This window comes from Sphaeramia orbicularis, chromosome 6 (assembly GCF_902148855.1).
Source record: "Sphaeramia orbicularis chromosome 6, fSphaOr1.1, whole genome shotgun sequence".
NCBI classification, from domain to species: domain Eukaryota; kingdom Metazoa; phylum Chordata; class Actinopteri; order Kurtiformes; family Apogonidae; genus Sphaeramia; species Sphaeramia orbicularis.
This window is the reverse complement of record NC_043962.1, coordinates 11884542-11903771: the sequence shown is the minus strand read 5'-3', so window position 1 is coordinate 11903771 and position 19230 is coordinate 11884542. Positions and strand designations below refer to the sequence as shown.

Genomic DNA, 19230 nt, shown 5'->3' with positions numbered 1-19230 from the left:
GGCCAGTTTTGGTCCACGGGCCATATGTTTCCCACCCCTGATCGAAGTAGTAAAAGTGGGTGGAAATCCAAGTGAATTAAAAAAACTTTGAGACAGTTGAGGTGTTTGCACTGTCAAGATCACCTTCAAATGTACTTTCTAGTGTCTTTTGGGGGTTGGATTACAGTGCAGATAATGCCTGTTTGCTCGGTACACTAAGTTTTTAAGGTGGCTGCTGTAGAATTTTGAGGAGCACAGCCAAAAGAATTAAAGGGCTCATATTTTTGCTAAACCCACTTTTATTATTCTTTGGTTCATTTATTTGTGTATTTGGGCTCTAATAGTTCATAAAGTTTGAATTTGAACCCTCCAGGTGCTGCAAAGCTATCTTTATATTCATTCTGGCAAAAATCCAGTGGATTTCTACAACCTGTTTTAATTCCTGCTTAATTTATTACGCCTACAACTTCATTTCTTGCAGGAAATGTGGATGCGGCATAAGGTGTTGAAGTTTAACAGGCTGTTTTTTCTTCTCTTTTTAAATCCTCATCAAATCCAAGTTGATCTTGAAGCATTTTTATATGATCTATGATATCACCTACAGCATGCACTACCATCTGGCCCCACTATGACAAAAGGTCATTTTACAGGTGTTCATAATACAATTTTAGAGTTTGTCATTTACCAGAAAATTAATGAAACAACAAATTCATGGCTCATCCTACACTCAAGGGTGTACTTTAAAAGGGGTCATATTTGGCTAAACCCACTTTTATTAGTCTTTGGTTAATTTATTTGTGTATTTGGGGACAATAATAATTCGTAAAGTTTGAATTTGAACCCTCCAGGTGTTTCAAAGCTATCTGTATATTCATTTTGGCAAAAATCGAGTGGATTTCTACAACCTGTTTTAATTCCTGCTTAATTTGTTACGTTTTATAACTAGTTACGTCACAACATTTGCACATATAATGTCAAGACTTCCGACGAACATTTCTCCGAGTACGACATAATTGTTTGTCAGCAGCTGTGGTTGTAGTCCATACTGAAAATACACTACAAACAAAAAGTTAAGGATATTTCTCTTTTTTTTTTGTAATTTTTTTTCTCATTTTTGCCATTTGTAAATAAAACTATGCCTGGTCATTAAAAAAATGTGTTTCAATTCACATACAAAAAAATAAAAAGCGCTGTGCAAGAATCCCGACTGAAAAAAAAAGCCCAAAAATGTAAAATATCCTTAACTTTTTGTTTGTTGTGTATGTCCAAACTTCGAGCCGATTACCTAAAATGTTCAGCTGTTGGTTGAACGGGACAGAGCAGCACAGCCAATAACCTGGAGGGGGTGGGGCCTGAAGTGGCTTATGTGCATTTAAAGGGCCAGCGCTCAAAATGACCTTTCTGGTGTCAAAAATAGGGTCGAAGATGGACCTGTGGAGTTGAATTAATGAAGAATTCAGACCCAAGCGGAGCATTTACAGTTTATGTAGACCACAGGGAAATGTTTGAAAATGCATAATCCCATTTAAAAAGAGCTAATTATCACTCCTTTAAGTGGGTCAGACCAATAAAATAATAGATGAATAACCTGTAAATAATAAATAAATAACCTATAACTTTCAACTTGCAAAATCTTAACAATATTCTGCCTGTTACTAAATGTTTTGTGCCTTTGTAGATCTATTGTCATCTGTAATGCATATATAAAAATGGCAAGTTGAGGCTTAATATTGTTAAAATCACACTTAGCAAGCATAGCATAGCATTTATAGTTTATGAAGACCACAGGGAAATGATTTAACCCTTTCAAGCATACTGGTTACTCCAGCGGACAGCTATTCTACAGCTGTTCTCTTGTATATTCATGGATTTTATTGTTTTAGTTCCATATCAGCTAACACGGTGGACACCTGTGCATCATTTTATACACTGCAATTCATACCATTACTTAACTTTGTGTTCTTCATAAACACTAACATATTTGAGTGTAAATTAATTGCTAATTGTTATTACTCTGTAATTAACTGTTTTCTTAATCAAAAAGTTTTGGTTTTTTTGGGGTTTTTTTTTTGCATATTATCTCCATGAAGTGAGTATTAACTAGCATTAGAGTATGTTAAAATGTGACAAAACACCAGATTAGATGCATGAAAAATGTTTTTATTTAATAGTTTTCACACACTATATCACTTTCTGATATTGTTTCTTTGCGTCAAATTAAACACATGGTGTCCAGCTGAGTGGACATTTTTGCAACTTGATAAAAGAATAGGTTTGTTAAAAAAATTTCAACCACATTGTTTTTTTCATGCCTAAACAGGAATAAAAACACTCAGGAAAAAAAATCTTGACTAAGGTTCTCATAATTCATGCATGAAAGGGTTAAAATGCAAAAGTCCTTTTAAAAAAGGAAAATATCACTCCTTTAAGCGACCGTTTCCTTCTGCCATGTGTGAAGCTCATTTCCAGCTCCAGTGTTAAAGCTGAAGTGATCCTACCTAATAGAGGTCCAAACATTTATGTCATATTCCACCACCTGTCATGGCGGTAATTTCGCCCGTGTAGCCTGTGACATATTTGTGTTAAAATAACCAGCCCCCCAGGTGGGCATGCTTAGTGGGCTGCTGATACCTTCCTATTCATACTAATTCTATCACCCAGGCTCAGTCACAGCATGACGTTAAGCCTCTACTGAGAGCAGACAGAGTGGCAGGGGCTGAAAATACTTTTACCCTCCTTTTTGGAATTGTACGCTGATTTCTATTTGAATCTGTGTGCATATACCCAAGGTGTGGCAGTGCGGCGGCAGCGTGGAAGTCCTACCCTGCTCCAGGATCGCCCACATTGAGCGCGCCCACAAACCCTACACCGAGAACCTGACGAGCCACGTGCGGCGTAACGCTCTGAGGGTGGCTGAAGTCTGGATGGACCAGTACAAGAGTCACGTGTACATGGCCTGGAACGTTCCACTGCAGGTAAAACATGAGTTTATGGATGTTTAACCATGTGTTTCATGCAATATATGGACCTATATGGAGAGATATTTGTTTCTTTATCAATCAATCAAGTAGAATAGACTTGCAACCAAAAATAAAGATTTGAGAGCAAAAGACAAGGTAAGGCAAATTTATTTGTATAGTACAATTCATACACAGGGTAATTCACAGTGCTTTACAAAAATGGAAAAGAGACAAATTAAAAAAACACAATTACAATTAAAATATAATCAATGAAACATAAATAATAATCAATTAAAATATAGTAAAAGAGAAGAGTGCAGATAGAACCTTTTCAGTTGTTTATGCACAGTTAAACAGAGCCGTTTTCAGCCCAGACTTAAACATTGTCACAGTAGAGGCCTTTCTCACGTCATCAGGAAGACTGTTCCAGAGTTTAGCTCAGTGCTTTTCAACCTTGGGGTTGGGACCCCACGTGGGGTTGCTGGGAATTCAAATGGGGTCACCTGAAATTTCTAATAACTGATAAAAAATAAAAACTTACTAATAAAAAATATGTGGTGAGTTCACAGAGACAATCCCAATCCATAAAAGACATGACAAACGGTGAAGCTGAAACTGAAGCACTGTGGTTCTGTTTATCTGTCAAATGTTCATTGTGGTCAGTTTCAGATGCTGCAGCTCTTTCATAATTCATAGTTTGAGTTCTTGTTTGTTCAGTATTAATTGTCAGCCTTGTAAATCCAAGCTGGACTGACTGTACATATCCTGACCAAGGAAAATAAAATTCTCCCTTTGTGCAGTAATCTACACCTGGCTTTACTGCCTCCATCCATAATAATATACATCATATAGACTAAATGTGGTCTAAAATTAACAGGGGTTTTTTTGCAACATAGTATAGCAAACTATTACATGATCAAAAACAAATTAATTCTAGCAAAAAATGTCTCTGTTTTGAATGTCTGGGGTCAGCAGAAATTTGTGATGTTAAAATGGGGTCAGGAGCCAAAAAAGGTTGGAAACCACTGATTTAGCTGCATGGAACTGAAACGCAGCTTCATCCTGTTTAGTCCTGACTCTGGGCACCAGCAAAAGGTGGTCCCTGAGGTTCTCAGACCAGTCCCTGAGGTTCTCAGGGTCTGAGATGGTTCATATGAGACCAACATGTCACAGATGTACTTTGGTGCTAGACCATGGACAGACTTGTACATGAGCAAAGTTGTTTTAAAGTCTATTCTCTGAGCCACAGGAAGCCAGTGCAGAGATCTGAGCACAGGACTAATATGATCGTACTTCCTGGTTCTAGTCAGGACTCGAGCAGCACCGTTCTGGATGGACTGCAGCTGTCCGACAGCTGGGTTAGAGAGTCCAGTGAGAAGGCCGTTACAGTAGTCTAAGCTGCTAGAGATAAATGCATGGATAAGTCTGGTTTAGACAGTAAACCTTTGATTCTAGCGATGTTATTATGATGGTAAAAGGCTGATGATGTTATTGATTTAATGCGGCTGTTAAAGTTTAGGTCTGAGTCCATGATTACCCCGAGATTTTTAATCTGATTTTTAGCTTTTATAGTGAGAGATTCCAGATGACTGCTGACACTTTCTCTTGGTTCTTTTTGGCCAAAGACAATGACTTCAGTCTGGTCTGAGTTTAGTTGGAGAAAGTTGTTTTGCATCTATCAATCAAGATAGTCCTGTTGCATAGATTTTCTAGTATAGTATAATATTTGGGGCAGCCATGGCTCATGTGGTAGAGCGGGTTGTCCAATAACCGAAAGTGCCACTCACACTGGTGTATGAATGTTTGGTGGTGGTCGGAGGGGCTGTAGGCACGAATTGGCAGCCACACTTCTGTCAGTCTGCCCCAGGACAGCTGTGGATACAGGTGTAGTTTACCACCACCAGAGGGAGAATGTGAGAGCGAATGAATAATGGATCAATAATGTAAAGCACTTTGGGTGTCTAGAAAAGCGCTACATAAAATCCAATCCATTATTATTATTATTAGTAGTAGTAGTAGTAGTAGTAGTAGTAGTAGTAGGAACTGTGACATTTAGGCCCCATGGATACCGGTCAACACTAAATGTTTAAATCCCAACCCTATGTTATAAACTCCTCCCTGTAACTCACTCACTCGTTCTGTACTCTGCTCAGGCTGTGAATGTACAGGCTGTAGTCAACGCTATTTAGTGTAATCCATTACTTATGAGACACATTTCAATTTCAAAGCGCAATAGACTATCAACTTACCTCCCAGTAACATTAACACAAGGAATAAGTGGGTTTAATGTGGAAGCTGTAGTCGGAACTGGAGCCAGGTCAAACCCACCAATAGAAACTCTTCTCTCATCCATCAGTATAGGCCCTACCCATTAAGTGCAGTTTAACTCGAAGCAAAACTTTTGAACTCACAAGCAAAGAAGCCTGATTTATAAACAAAATTATCTTTGTTTTTGATTGCCATTTATTGTTTCTTCCTCTCAAATGTCTTTTTTTGGTTGCAAATCTATTCTGTTTGATTGATTATTAAAGAAACTAATCTCTCTCCACAGACTTGCCTCTGTTTACCAGGATGTCTTTGGTTTAAACGGTTGTAGGACTCAGTAGAGTGTTGTGTGTGAATTAGTAGTTTGATTCTGTGCTTCTTTTCTGCATGTGGGAGGCTGAGCGTGGGTGTGATGTGTACATGTTTATTTGTGTTCAGACGTAGAGTCACAAATCACCTAGCAACCACAACTAGTGCATTACGGTAGTCCAGAAAAAGAGTTGTGCTTGAATGTGGTTAAAATACACTTAAGGATCATTCGTGGTCATGGTATATGCACAAGTCGGAAAAATACGTATTAATTTAACCCTTTCATGCATAGTGGTCACTGCAGTGGACAGCTGTTCAAAGTTGTTCTCTTGTATATTCATGGATTTTGTAGTTTTACTTGCATATCAACCAACACAGTAGACGTTTATGCATAATCCCATACACTGCAATACCCTGATCTGCAGTAAGATATTTGAGTGTAAATCAATTGCTAATTGTTATTAGACTGTAATTAACAGGGTGTTTTTAAACAATTTTTTTTTGGCATATCTGAGTGAGTAATAACTAGTGTTATCCTCCTGAGACCTAGGAAAGGAAAAGTTTTGGCTTTTTTACATTTAATAATTGTCTTGATTGGAAACAGCATGATGCAACAGTTTTTTCAGATAGATTTTTTTTTTTAATTTATAGAAGGCCCATTGCAGTGGACAGCATTTTGTTTTTGTTTTTTTTGTTTTTTTTAAAATAATAAAGCTGTAAAACTCTTGTCCCCTACAGAGGACAAAAATGCATTGCTGGGCCTCAGGAGGTTCTAGTATGTTAAAATGTGAAAACAGATTAGCGGCATTTTAAAAAATGTATTTCATAGTTTTCACACAGTATGTCAGTAAATGATCATCAGGCTGCCTTTGTAAATAAGAATCTGTTCTTAATTGCTTCCCTGGGTAAATAAAGGTTAAATAAAAATAAAAAATAAAAAATGCATGGTGTCCAGCTGAGTGGACATTTTTGTAACTCCATGAAAAATAGGTTCATAAACAAAAATTCAATCACATTGTTTTTTTCATGCCTAAAGAGGGAAAAAAAATTAAGGTTCTCATAATTCATGCATGAAAGGGTTAAAGTTGTAATGCTAGATATTTTTCTTTTTTTTTTTTTTTGTCTCAATGGGGGATAAATCCAGAATTAGTTGTTGGCATATTATAATTTAAGTGGTCTAGGAACACATGACACTTCTACATCTCTTTGCCTGTGGTTTCATGTTGCAGAAAATCTCCCCCTAGATACAGACTTTGGCTGATTAGTGGTGTTTTCAGATCAGTACAAGGTCAAATACATGAATGATCAATTTCAAAGCAGCTTGAAATGATATCCGCTCATCTATCTTTATATTGAATTTTGCAATTTGGACTAAGAGTAGAGTTGCAGATGGAAGGTGTGTGTTCTCAGATTCTGGGTGTTTTCCCCCTCATTTCAGCCTCTGAAGAACAAAAAAAAACTCTTAACCCTTTAAATCCTGAGCCTAAAATGGTGCACCTGGACTTTTTTTTTCTAATTTTGACCATAAAAAGGTTCAAAAATATGATGTGAGTCAGTTTGTCCATTTTTCCAAAGCACTTCTTTTTCCAGCTCTTTCAAAATCCAGCCATCATTTACAATTTACTGCATCTTATAATACTAATAAAACTGCTTCTTCTCTTGCTTCTAGTACAAGCATGAGTGAAATTACCGTAATGACCCTTTAAAGCCTATAAAGCGCAGCATCTCAGCTTTCAGAAACCATTGGAATTTTTCCAATTGTACAAACAATGAAAGAGTTACAGCCGTCCAAACTGCAAATGCACAGGGTGTGTCAGCGATGACACGTCAGGTTTTAACCCTATAACACCAAATGTATCATGTTTGATACATGAGTTTTGAAGTCCTCTACATGATCAGTGGGATTTTTTGGTCTTGAAAAACCTGATGTATACAATTAGATACATGCAATACAAAGATAGTCCACCAGGGGGAGGAATTCATTCACCAGAGGCCTTTCCAGTGACACTACAATGTCCCTTTTTAATGTTGAATATTTAATTTTACCTTGTTTGGTTATTAATTTATATTCTTATACATGATGTTGTTTTATCTCACTCCTTCATTTTTGCATTGATTTGACAGCATCATTGTGTTATCTCTGCCCTCTTTACTCCAATTTACTCAATTTATTTGAAGTGTCATGTTTTTGCGTTTGCTCTCCATATCGCTTTGATTGTGTTGTTTTCTATGTTTTTAGTGTCTTTGCTTACAGCTTGTATTCTGCTGTTGTACCCTTCTGTTTTGTCTGTCAAAGCACTTTGTAAACCCAGTTTTTAAAGGTGCTATATTAGTAAAGTTATGTCTGTCTGTTTGTCTGTTTGAGTGTTAGCAAGATAACTCAAAAAGTTATGGACGGATTTTCATGAAATTTTCAGGAAATGTTGATACTGACACACGGAACAAATGGTGGTGATCGGGGGGAATCTGCCTTTGCGGAGGTCTGCACTCTCCAAGTGCTTTTCAAGTTATTATTATTATTATTATTATTATTATTATTATTATTATTATTATTATTACTACTACTACAAGATTCTCTTTAATGAGGAAGGAGGCAGAACTTTGACAATTTTGTAAAAGAATTGCCCATTTGTTAGACATGTTTGTGTTATATTATGTTGTTGTTTGTTCAAAAATAATAATATTTGAGCTTTGAGACCCAATGTATCAAATATGCAATCAAATCCAACTTTATTTGTAAAGTACTTTAAAACAACCACAGTGGACCAAAGTGCTGTACAGAAAAATAAATAAAAAACAAAGTAACAGAGTAAAATACAAGAATAGATTAAAAGACAAAGAACTGTAAAAATAAAATTTTAAAAAATAAAATAAAAAATAATAATAATAATTAATAACTAAATAAAAAATACAGAAGAATAGATAAAGCCTAAATAAAAGAATAAAATACAAGAATAGATAAAAACAGAAAAAGCTGTACGATTAAAAACTAAAAATTAAATATAATACAAAATTGAAACTCATACATGGAAATTGCTGTTTGAAAAATAAAAAAATTTAGGTTTGTTCAAAAGGACCAATAAAGGCTCCAGTTTGAAAGAACTGGAATTTTCAGTCAGTGATTTAGTGGTTCGGGCTTTACAGGGTTAAAGAGTTTTAGCAGGAAATGCATATTGCATAGAACTGGCAAAATTATCTACCAACAGAAATACATTTTAAAAACAAGTAAAACTGTTAGTTTGTAAGAACTCCCTCTGTATTATGAGTTACATTTGGTCATAGGTGAAGAGTGGAAGATGACTGAGAAAAGAAATACCTCAAAAAAGCTGGTTTGTAGTTGTCAGTGTCAAAGAAACAGCCTTTAAGGAGAGAAAAAAACAAAAGGAAACATGAGAAATGGAATCATATACAATAAAATCTAGTAAGAAGAGATGTCTTTTCAGACAAAACAAGTATTGCCATGAGTGAAGGTGTTTTACCTTGAATAGATTAACTTTTTTTACATTCACATCCAAGGCTGTGATCAGGCTGAATTTCTATGTGAAATCTTTATAATGATGGTCTAAGGTTTCTATCCAGGAAATGCAGCAGAAACATGTAAATGCTCTGTAAACTGAGCTTCTGCATCACCTCGCCTGAAATCAATTTACATATATATGCTGTGTCTTTATCATGGTCTAGTCTGATGTTTTTTTGTTTTTTTTCTCAGCTGTGGGTTTAATCTCTTCTTTTGAAACATCACATTAATTCTCCTCATGCACAGATTTATTTTTCCATGTTGTGCGTGTCGCTCTCAGGATGCTGTAGTGTTAAAATGTCCCAGGGGCCTTGAATCCCTCATTTGTGATTTCTTAGATCATTAGAGATTATTGTTCTTGTTGTATTCCACTAACTCGTTATATTTGTTGTTGTTTGTTTTTTTTTTCTCCCCCAGAATTCAGGAATAGACATTGGAGACATTTCTGAGAGAAAGGCTCTGCGATCCAGACTTCAGTGTCGACCGTTCAGCTGGTTCCTCACAAACATCTACCCCGAGCTCAGATCCTACAGCGACACTGTGGCTTATGGAGTGGTGAGTTCAGTTTGTTCCTTTACAAAGAATACACTTATTACCTCCACCAAGGAGGTTATGTTTTTGTCGGAATTGGTTTGTTTGTCAGTCTGTTTGTGTGCAGGATAACTCAAAAAGTTATGGACGGATTTGGATGAAAATTTCAGGAAAAGTTGATACTGACACAAGGAACAGATGATTACATTTTGGTGGTGATCGGGGGTGGGGGGGCCACGGGGGGCCACTGATCGGCCTTGGCGGAGGTCTGTGCTCTACGAGTGCTTTTCTAGAAAAGACAGCACAGACCTCCGCCAAGGCCGATCAGTGGCCCCCCGTGGCCCCCCCACCCCAGATCACCACCAAAATGTAATCATTTGTTCCTTGTGTCAGTATCAACATTTCCTGAAGTTTTCATCCAAATCCAGGGCACTGATCTGCCTTGGCAGAGGTCTGCGCTCTCTGAGTGCTTCTAGTTTGTGTTGTTATTGTGGCTATATAGACATTTATTTATTTATTTATTTATTTATTTATTTATTTATTTGTTTGTTTATTGGGGTTTGTTTTTTTTTATCTTTTTTGTTTGTTGATTTTGTGATTGTTGTTTTGGTTTGTTTTCATTAAGAGTATGTGTCTAGGTTTTGTGGATTGAAAAAGTTTGAATAAAATCATATTTTAACCTCCTAAGACCCAGCTAGGGGTTTTCTGTCCACATTTGTGGACAAGAGTTTCACAGCTTTATACAAGAACAAAAGAAAAGAAAACTTTCCACCACAAAGGACATTCCATAAAAATAAAAAAAAAACTGCATCTGAAAAAACTTGCATTGTTTCCAATATAGGCACTTATTTAATAAAAACCAAACAAAGCTTGTATTTTGCTGACATTTCCTGGGTCTTAGGAGGTTTAAAAAAAAAAAAAAAAGAAGAAAGAATACAGTTATTTGCACACTTCCACAAGTATTCTTGCGTATAGGTCAGCCAAATTACCTTGTATTACCCATAAAGACTCAGTGCTACTTTTGTGGGAGTTCCCTAATGATTTTTTTTCTCTAGATTTAAACTTAAGTGATTTATGACCATTTTTTATCTACATTATAAAAGCCAAGTGGCCTCTGTGTGTGTAAGTATGTGTCCAGGGATTCACGCAAAATCCGTACAGAGCTGACTGCTGCAGTTTGTCTTACTTATGTATTTTTGGTCAAGGAATAGACTAACGAAAACGGCAAGTTGATAGGATCAATATTTTGGGAGATATTAGTAATTTAAGAATACAATAGCCTTACAATCACATTGCTATGGCCAGAACGCTTTGGCGGTGACTGCTGGACAAATGCGGTACAGCATGCATGAATACACAACAGCATAAAAACTACCACATCTAGAACCTGTGGATCCCCACAGGTCAACACACTGGTAGTATTATATCATCTTCTGCATTTTGTGATTTTTCAGTGAAAATCAGGTATTTTCCTGTACCTAATTTAGTGACCATGTAGATGTTCATAAAAGTTCAGATTAAAGTTGAGGGTTATTATATCAGAAACAGAGAAAACTGAAGAAAAAGTGACGTTTTCAGCGAAGATATCAATAACTTAGTGTCTCCATCCACTGTCATTGATCCAACTCCATGGGTTTTACTGGTGAATCAGTGTTGTAGAACACAGGTGTCAAACACCACCAAAGGGTCCAATGCGGCCCGCGGGATAAATCGATAAATAGATCTGTGAAATGCAAAAATTACACTGATGATATTAACAATCAATGGTGTCAAAATCATTTAAATTCAGGTTCCACATACAGACACATTAGATTTCAAGTGGGTCAGACCAGTGAAATATTATCATAACCTATAAATAATGACAACCCCACATTTTCTCTGTTTTTTTGGTGTAAAAAAGTAAAAAAAAAAAAAAAAAAAAAACATGAAAATGTTTACATTACCAAACTATACTTACACAAAAAAATGTCAATAAGATGAACAAATACGAACAAATGGAAAGGTCTTAAGAAAAGTAAATGCAATTTTCCCAATATTCTCCCTGTTGCTAAATGTTTTGTGTGATTGTAATGCACATGTGTAAATGATAAACTGATAAACGGAGGCAGAATATTGTTAAAATTGCACTTGTTTTTCTTAAGACAATCCAACTTGTTCATGTTATTCAGATTTTTAAGGAAACTTTGTAGATGTAAACCTGATCATAATATAATTTTACTTTTTTCACTGTTATTATTTTATTGGTTCGGCCCACTTCAGATCAAATTGGGCTGAATGTGGAACTGAGCTAAAATGAGTTTGACACCCCTGCTGTAGAAGATGAAGGTGTTTCCACGGTAACAACGGAGCCTCTGAACATCCAAATAGGTCATATCTGATGACCATGAAAAGATGACAAACTGTATTTTACACCAGTTATTTACATGTATCGATAGGATTAGTGGAGAGAGAGGGGAGTACATTGCGGTACTTATGAACTCCCTCCACTCACTCTTTCGTATTATTCCCCCATTTTGCACCCCCCCCCCCCCATTTTATAAGCAGCCGTATGGTCTTCCTGTACTCATACAGCACATACATATATACATATACAGCATTAGTTGAAGTATATGGTTAGATATTTTCTTGCGAATGAGACTGAGCCTACTTTCCCAGAATCAGTGTGTAATAAAATTCAGTTTTTGCAGTGCAGTCATTGAATTAGCATAAATCACTTTGAAAGACAGGATATTTAATTACTACTGCTCTTCTGAGGGCCTGGAGTTTGGATCCCAGCCCACAGTTTGAGAAACGCGACACCATCCACCTCATCACCCAGACCACACCGGCTTCTACACATAAAGAATCGACACAAAGCACAACATAAAGTATTCAGGAGTATTTGAATTCATTATGAAATGGCTACAAGACACTCCTTTAGCTTTATCAAAAATTCACATGCTTTTTGTCGTGGCAGCGAACCAGTTTGGGCTTTATATAAATCTGTGAACATGTTTTTCCATGTGTCTGTTCTCTTGTCACATTTCAACCAAAAGGGGACAGAGGTTTCAAAGACTCTTAATAGCACGTTCTTACAATTAAGAGGTTTTAATTTAGACAAAGGAACAAAAGTGTTGTGCTCTGCTTTCATATTGTTTTATGTTATAATTTGTTTTCCCAGGGTCCAACTATGCTTTTGCATTAGTCAGTCTCAAGCGAGTGAGTCACAAATGCTTATTGAATTGCATTAAACAATGAAAACCTATTTTACTGTGCCACCTAATTCTGATACAATTGCCTATATTATAATAATAAACTCAACTAAAACTGTAATCTTCATTTTGTTTACAATTAGACTATTTTTAGACTAAATGTGACCTCTCAGTTTCCAGAAACATGTAAATGGGTGCTTCTATTAGCAGCTTTTTAGACCCAATAATAAAAGGTAAATTTAAACATATTTCCCCCCAGGATATACCTAATGATGACCTCAGATAAATGCAAAAAATTTTTATTCTTGCTCTGAGCCTTCCCATAATTAATGATTTTTTTTATCAAATATTGGGGCCAAAAATAGGACCAAAACTGGGACATGAAAAGCCACCTAGGTGTCAGTGCATTTGATCTGAAAACATGGCTGTAAATGGTCTTATATACCGCTATAAATAAAGACACTGGGTTAAATTTGTCGATCCTAGTGGTTTTTCTAATCCAGACATGCATGTTTTCCATGAATCTCAGTCTCATTCCAGGTTTCGTGTGTAACCCATCGTGTCCACTTAAGTTGCATGCAGAACCTGCCCATTTAAACACATATAAATGGAGAATGATTTTGCAACAGCGGTCATTTTTGTCAAACACTCTGCCTTGAATAATTAGTTCAATTCCCAAAATGTACCTGTGAGAGAATAAAAAGGTATTCAAAAAAATGGTAGCATGTAATTTTTGTGTCCTTTTGACCGTGTTACCTACAGATTTTTGTATTAAATATAATGCAAAATAATATAAAAATGTGTTTTATCCAAATACAAAATTGAAACTCATACATGGAAATTGATATTTGGAAAAAAAAAAAAAAAAGTTGTTCAGAAGGACCAGTAAAGGCTCCAGTTTCAAAGAACTGGAATTTTCTGTCAATGATTTAATGGTTCAGGCTTTTCAGGGTTAAAAGATACAAATGAGGTCTTTGCATATTGGTTTGGAAAATTCATCCACTTCATATGCAAATCTGCACCTTTGGTATGCACACATGAATTTGATCATCTGTAAATCTAAGAGTCCGTTATTGTCCATTCTCTCAAATCAAAAGCTAAATCAAAAGTAACTAATAACCAAGGTTATTATTGTTAACGAAAAGTAATGAAATGACAAAAACTAGAATTGAAAATTTTCATTAACTGAAATGAATAAAAACTATAATTAAAAGAAAAAAATTATAACTAACTGAAACTGTATTGTGTGCTTACAAAACTAAAACGTATAAAAATTATGGATAAAATTCCCTTAGTTTTCGTCTTTGTCAATGTCGGATTGATATGAAATCAATTTATTTCGCTCTAGCAATTTTAGCTAGTGGCACCATACGACACTTCACGGTCTGTCACTTCTTGTCACTTGTCATTTAGTCGTCTTCTGGTCCCCACTCTACCTGGACACATGGAGACTAAATCTGGGAGAAAGCAGCAGAGTCCTGTCTGGGATTTATATGAATATGACGGAGAAGAAGAGAAAAGATATGACAAAAGTAAAACTAAGCATTCAGAAAAAAATGAAAACTAATAAAAACTAGCAAACCTGCTCTAATAACTAATTAAAACTAACTGAATTAGAGAAAAAAAAGTCAAAACTAAATAAAACTAAACTAGAAGGAAAAATCCAAAACCGTTGTAACCTTGCTAATAACCACAACTGCCTGACTGTAGTCAAAGTTGCGATCTTACAGAAGTCAAATAGCGTACAGAAATCATCAAATCATAAGTAAACATTTATAATAAAACCCAGCCTTTTAAGCCTTAAAACACTGAAACTCCAGCTTTTCCATTAAGCCTAGCTACGCATGGTTTCTCACCATGGAATAGCATAAAACGAAAAAAATCCTGCAGGTTTTAGCAATTTCAAAAGCACTTGAACAGCACTGAAATAGCATGCTACCTCCTCGCAGCATGTCCTCGTGAAACATTTCCATTAAGTCTTCACTTTTTCAAGTATTTCTGTAAGACCGTAACTTTTCCATTAATGCCGGAGCTAATTGTACACAACATGTGATATAAGAGGCCGTGCTGTAAGAGCTCACTTCACATCACAGCAGCATGGTACTGAAGGGGTGAACCTTTTTACTCCACTTAATTTCTGCATGGCTATTCCTCTCTCTAGCGAACGGCTGTGGGAGGATTTAGCATAATTGAAAAATGACAGTAATCTGTTGAAAGCTGAGCAGAATTATCCCACTGCTTTGACTGCTCCCGCTGATATAGAGGAAGAAAAATTAGTGCTACTTGGCTGAGTCTCTGTAGCGATAATTTATTAATTTAATTTTTCAGATTTTTGATTCTGGTCTTATTGTAACCTTTTAAACCTCAATCTGGTGCAGGTATAGTTGGAGTCGTATATCTTTTTCCCAGCTTGACTTGACAAAAATAATAATCCTCACTGAACGGTTTCCTTCAGGTTGAAAAGGTCCGATTTCTTTGCCTTTAGCGACTCTGCACGAGCTCAAACCTGTCACTATAGAATAAAAAAAACTCTGAACGGATGGGAGGAAGGCTGGTACGGTTCTGTTCTGATATTAGCATCAGCAACTGAGGCTGTCGCTCTGATAACAGCCTCGCCGCCACCTCTTGTGTTTGTTGTTCGATAAACACTTCAATCACAGTGCGAGGTGGATGCAGTTATTTGTTGACACTATTGAGCATGTGCGGGGGCTTCGCTTTGAGTGTATGAGATGAAAGCGTTGCCACAGTGACATCTGAGATATGTAGATATGAAGTTTACATATTTGACAAAACCAATCTCTCACAGGAGACAGCAGTTGGAGAGAGTACAAGTGTTCTGGTGTGATACCATCTGTGGAAGGATGCAGCACTCATCTCTTATTGAACATGAAGCAAAAGCTGGTCAAATGCAACACTGACACAAAGTAAATACTGAACAAAGAAGAAACGCCACCATAAGATTAGTTAAAGTGGATGAAATTGACATAGTATCAGGAAGTTTCACCAGCTGTTCTGTTCCATTTACCTCCGCCAAGGAACAGCGGAGGTTATGTTTTCATCAGGGTTTGTTTGTTTATTTGTTTGTTTGTCTGTCTGTCTGTCTGTTTGTCTGTTAGCAAGATAACTCAAAAACTTATGGACGGATTTTCATGAAATTTTCGGGAAATGTTGATACTGGCACAAGGAACAAATGATTAAATTTTGGTGATGATTTGAATTAATGAAAAATTCAGATCCAAGCATATCATTTACAGTTTATGTAGACCACAGGGAAATGTTTTTAAATGCATAATTCCATTTAAAAAAGCAAAATATCACTCCTTTAAATCACAAATGCAATGGTATGTTTGTTTATTGTTGTGAGATGACACAAGAAGTCATTCGATAAACATGGCGACAAACTTAAATATCACGTTGATTTACAGATATGTTCATTATTACCTCTGCCAAGCAGGTTATGTTTTTGCCAGCGTTGGTCTGTCTGTCTGTTTGTTTGTCTGTCTGTGTGCAAGGTACCTCAAAAAGTTATGGATGGATTTGGATGAAAATTCCAGGAAATGTTGACACTGGCACAAGGAACAAGTGATTAAATTTTGGTGGTGATTGGGGCGGGGTAGATCTGTCTTGGCGGAGTGTGCACCCTCCAAGTGCTTTTCTAGTTATTATATATTACCCCTCTATTACCCCTCCTGTACTAAATTTAAAAAATAGGACCGATGGCCCTGTAGCTTACCGGCCAAATTAAAAGCTTTGGGAAATGTATCCAGATGCCATTTATTATCACCCAGTTCTGTGTATGTATTATATTACAGAAATAGTCCATGTTTCGGTCATATTCCAATCAGATCTGGAAAAAATTCAAATTCCAACTTGATATTATTGATACTGATTTATTGGATCAATCCACTTCCTATCTCTTGTAATGGGGAAATTTTTCAAAGTCGCACCAAATCCAGAATGAGATCCAGATCGAAATAATTTCAATACCCTGTGCTGACATCATCATAAAGAAGCTGTATACCAAGTTTGAAGTCAATCAGAACTGGAGTTTCGGAGAGGAAGACGATTGAAATTTTTTCCCCATAAGAGCCCATCTGAAATTTTGCGTAAATTCCCGGATCCAGAAGAAGATCCTGATCAGCATGTGGCCATTATGTTTTGGTCATCTCCCCATCAGGGCTGGACTGTAGAAAGTTACACTGGATATCATTTATATTTACTGAGTTATTGCATCGATCCACTTCCTATTTGATATAATGGCGAAATTTTTCAAAGTCGCACCAAATCCAGAATGAGATCCAGATCCAAATAATTTCACTAACTTTTGTTGACATCATCATAAAGAAGCTGTATACTAAGTTTGAAGTCAATCAGAATTGTAGTTTCGGAGAAGAAGACAATTGAAAGTTTTGTAACGGACGACAGACGACGATGACACCGGATGCCGCATGACGACAGTAGCTTACAGCCTGTCAACCGGTAAGCTAATAAAAATGACTCAGTTTCCTGTTGTGTCCGCACATACCGCACCATGTTTAAGTTAAAACTCTTCTTCTTCGCTTGTTGTAACATCTGTCAACATCAGTTTTTTTTTTAATTCACCTGACTGTAGTTGTTGAAAAAGGTCTTTCCATTGCAGTTTTGCGTGATATACCAATACTACCTCTTGCCAGCACAAAAACTTTTCATCGAAAAGGTTTGGCGAAATTGTCCATCAGGCAAATTTTTATGCACAACTTATACTCAGTGCCAATGAAAACGCAACACTTGAAGATTCTTATATTTTTTTAAATCGATGAGGATTTTTTTCCATAATCTCTTTGGAATTAATCATAGGCCATTTCTATACAGTAAAAATAAAAAATCACATCCAAATTTGTTGACAAAAAATAAGGATAAAGAAAGAAACTCAAGGACCCCCAAAACCAAAAGTCACAAAGCGATCCCGGAGGTGCTGCAGCTCAATGTAGCGATCCTGCTGTGGCGTGGTCACACGTGCTCATCCAGGGCGAGGTCTGTCTGCAGCTGAGCCAGTTTCTTCATGCCTCTGTTGCATCCTGACTATGGTGGACACATTGCATCCAAAACGGCGCGCCACCTGCCAAGCAGAGATTCCGGCCTCCAGGAGCCCCATAGCATGGCATCTTTGGTCACGTGTCAGTCTAGGCATCGCTGAGTTATTGCAAATGATTTTGGTGCTTTTCAGCTTGCCTTTATATACAGAACATGACCACTCCTTAACTGACCACAATTCCTTAAGTTGAGCAGTTCATTGCTGAGCAATGAGAAAAACAATTCTTATGAATGCAGACAAGTTCATTCAAGCGTGACAATAATTCAACCCGTCTCAGGTTGTTAAGAAATTGTCTGGGATTATCTTATACAGGTGAAACTTAAACATATTGATGCAGCTCAGGAACAATACAACACATTCAAGTGTTGCGTTTTCATTGGCACTGAGTATATATTCGCGCAATTTTAGGGTCAATGGAAAAGTGACTCCTGTCTTGTACTTTATGTAGAAATTACCAAAAATAGTCACTTGCCAATAAAGGGTTAAGTCTTGTATGAAAAAGGCAAAACCACCTCAAGTGAGCATAAAAAGGGTCTTATCCATAATCGAGTTTGCTTTTTAAAACATTTTGATGTGAAAATGGTTTAAAAACGTGTTAAAAGACTGATAACTATAGACTTCTTATACTTTAAATCTTCTGCTTTGGGCTTCAATTTTTAAAACTATTCAGATCCAGGATACTAAACTCATGAAGAACAACAATTCCCGTATGAGGGAAGATTTGAAGCAGCCTCGGGTACTTACTTAATTACAATTGCTGATACAAAAGGTTTAGTGAATGATCAAATGTGCATAATAGTAATACGCTGACACATTTCTTTGGATCTTCTATAATATCTTTTAATAAGATGTTTCTACTGTAGTTTTATTAGTGTTAACGTCACTTTATACAAACTATTGAATCCTTTGCTTGTGTCTCGGCAGCTCCTGAGTAACCAAATCTAACATGTGACATTTCTGGGAAAAGATATCGAGAGAAAAGAAACATTTCCTGTGAGAATCAATAAAGTATCAGATTATTGAACCAATGTAATAAGTGTGACACGGAGGTGAGATATTGTGAGGTAGCTCAGCTCAGCCCAGCCCAGCTCAGATCAGCTCTCAACAGTGGATCAAGAATTGTGTTGAATTCCCTGCAGTAATAAATGTGATGTGACTGCAGAGGAGCACAGGAAAAAGGTAGTATTCAAAGATCTGTCCAAACAGGAAGTAGAATGTTTACCTGTTTTCTTGTCTTAAACTTCACTCGTTGGACATTTGATGGTACAAATGATGACCCAGCGGTGATCCTTTCCAATTCATGTTTGTATTTTTGTCAGAATTATTGAAGAATGGTTGAGCAGACCGAGGATAAGACCTCCGTCTGAACAGAAAAACAGTCATTTCTATTCAAATCAGCACTTT

The 19230-nt window shown here is 36.5% G+C and overlaps 1 protein-coding gene across 1 annotated transcript in view; it reads left to right on the top strand.

Annotated features, from left to right (window-relative positions):
* Positions 1-19230, top strand: part of LOC115421385 (polypeptide N-acetylgalactosaminyltransferase 18-like) — a 364676-nt gene that overhangs the window by 279849 nt on the left and 65597 nt on the right. Inside the window, exons 7-8 of the mRNA XM_030137268.1 lie at positions 2769-2954; positions 9448-9585. Coding sequence (XP_029993128.1) covers positions 2769-2954; positions 9448-9585 — 324 coding nt within the window. The remainder of the gene's footprint in view (positions 1-2768; positions 2955-9447; positions 9586-19230) is intronic.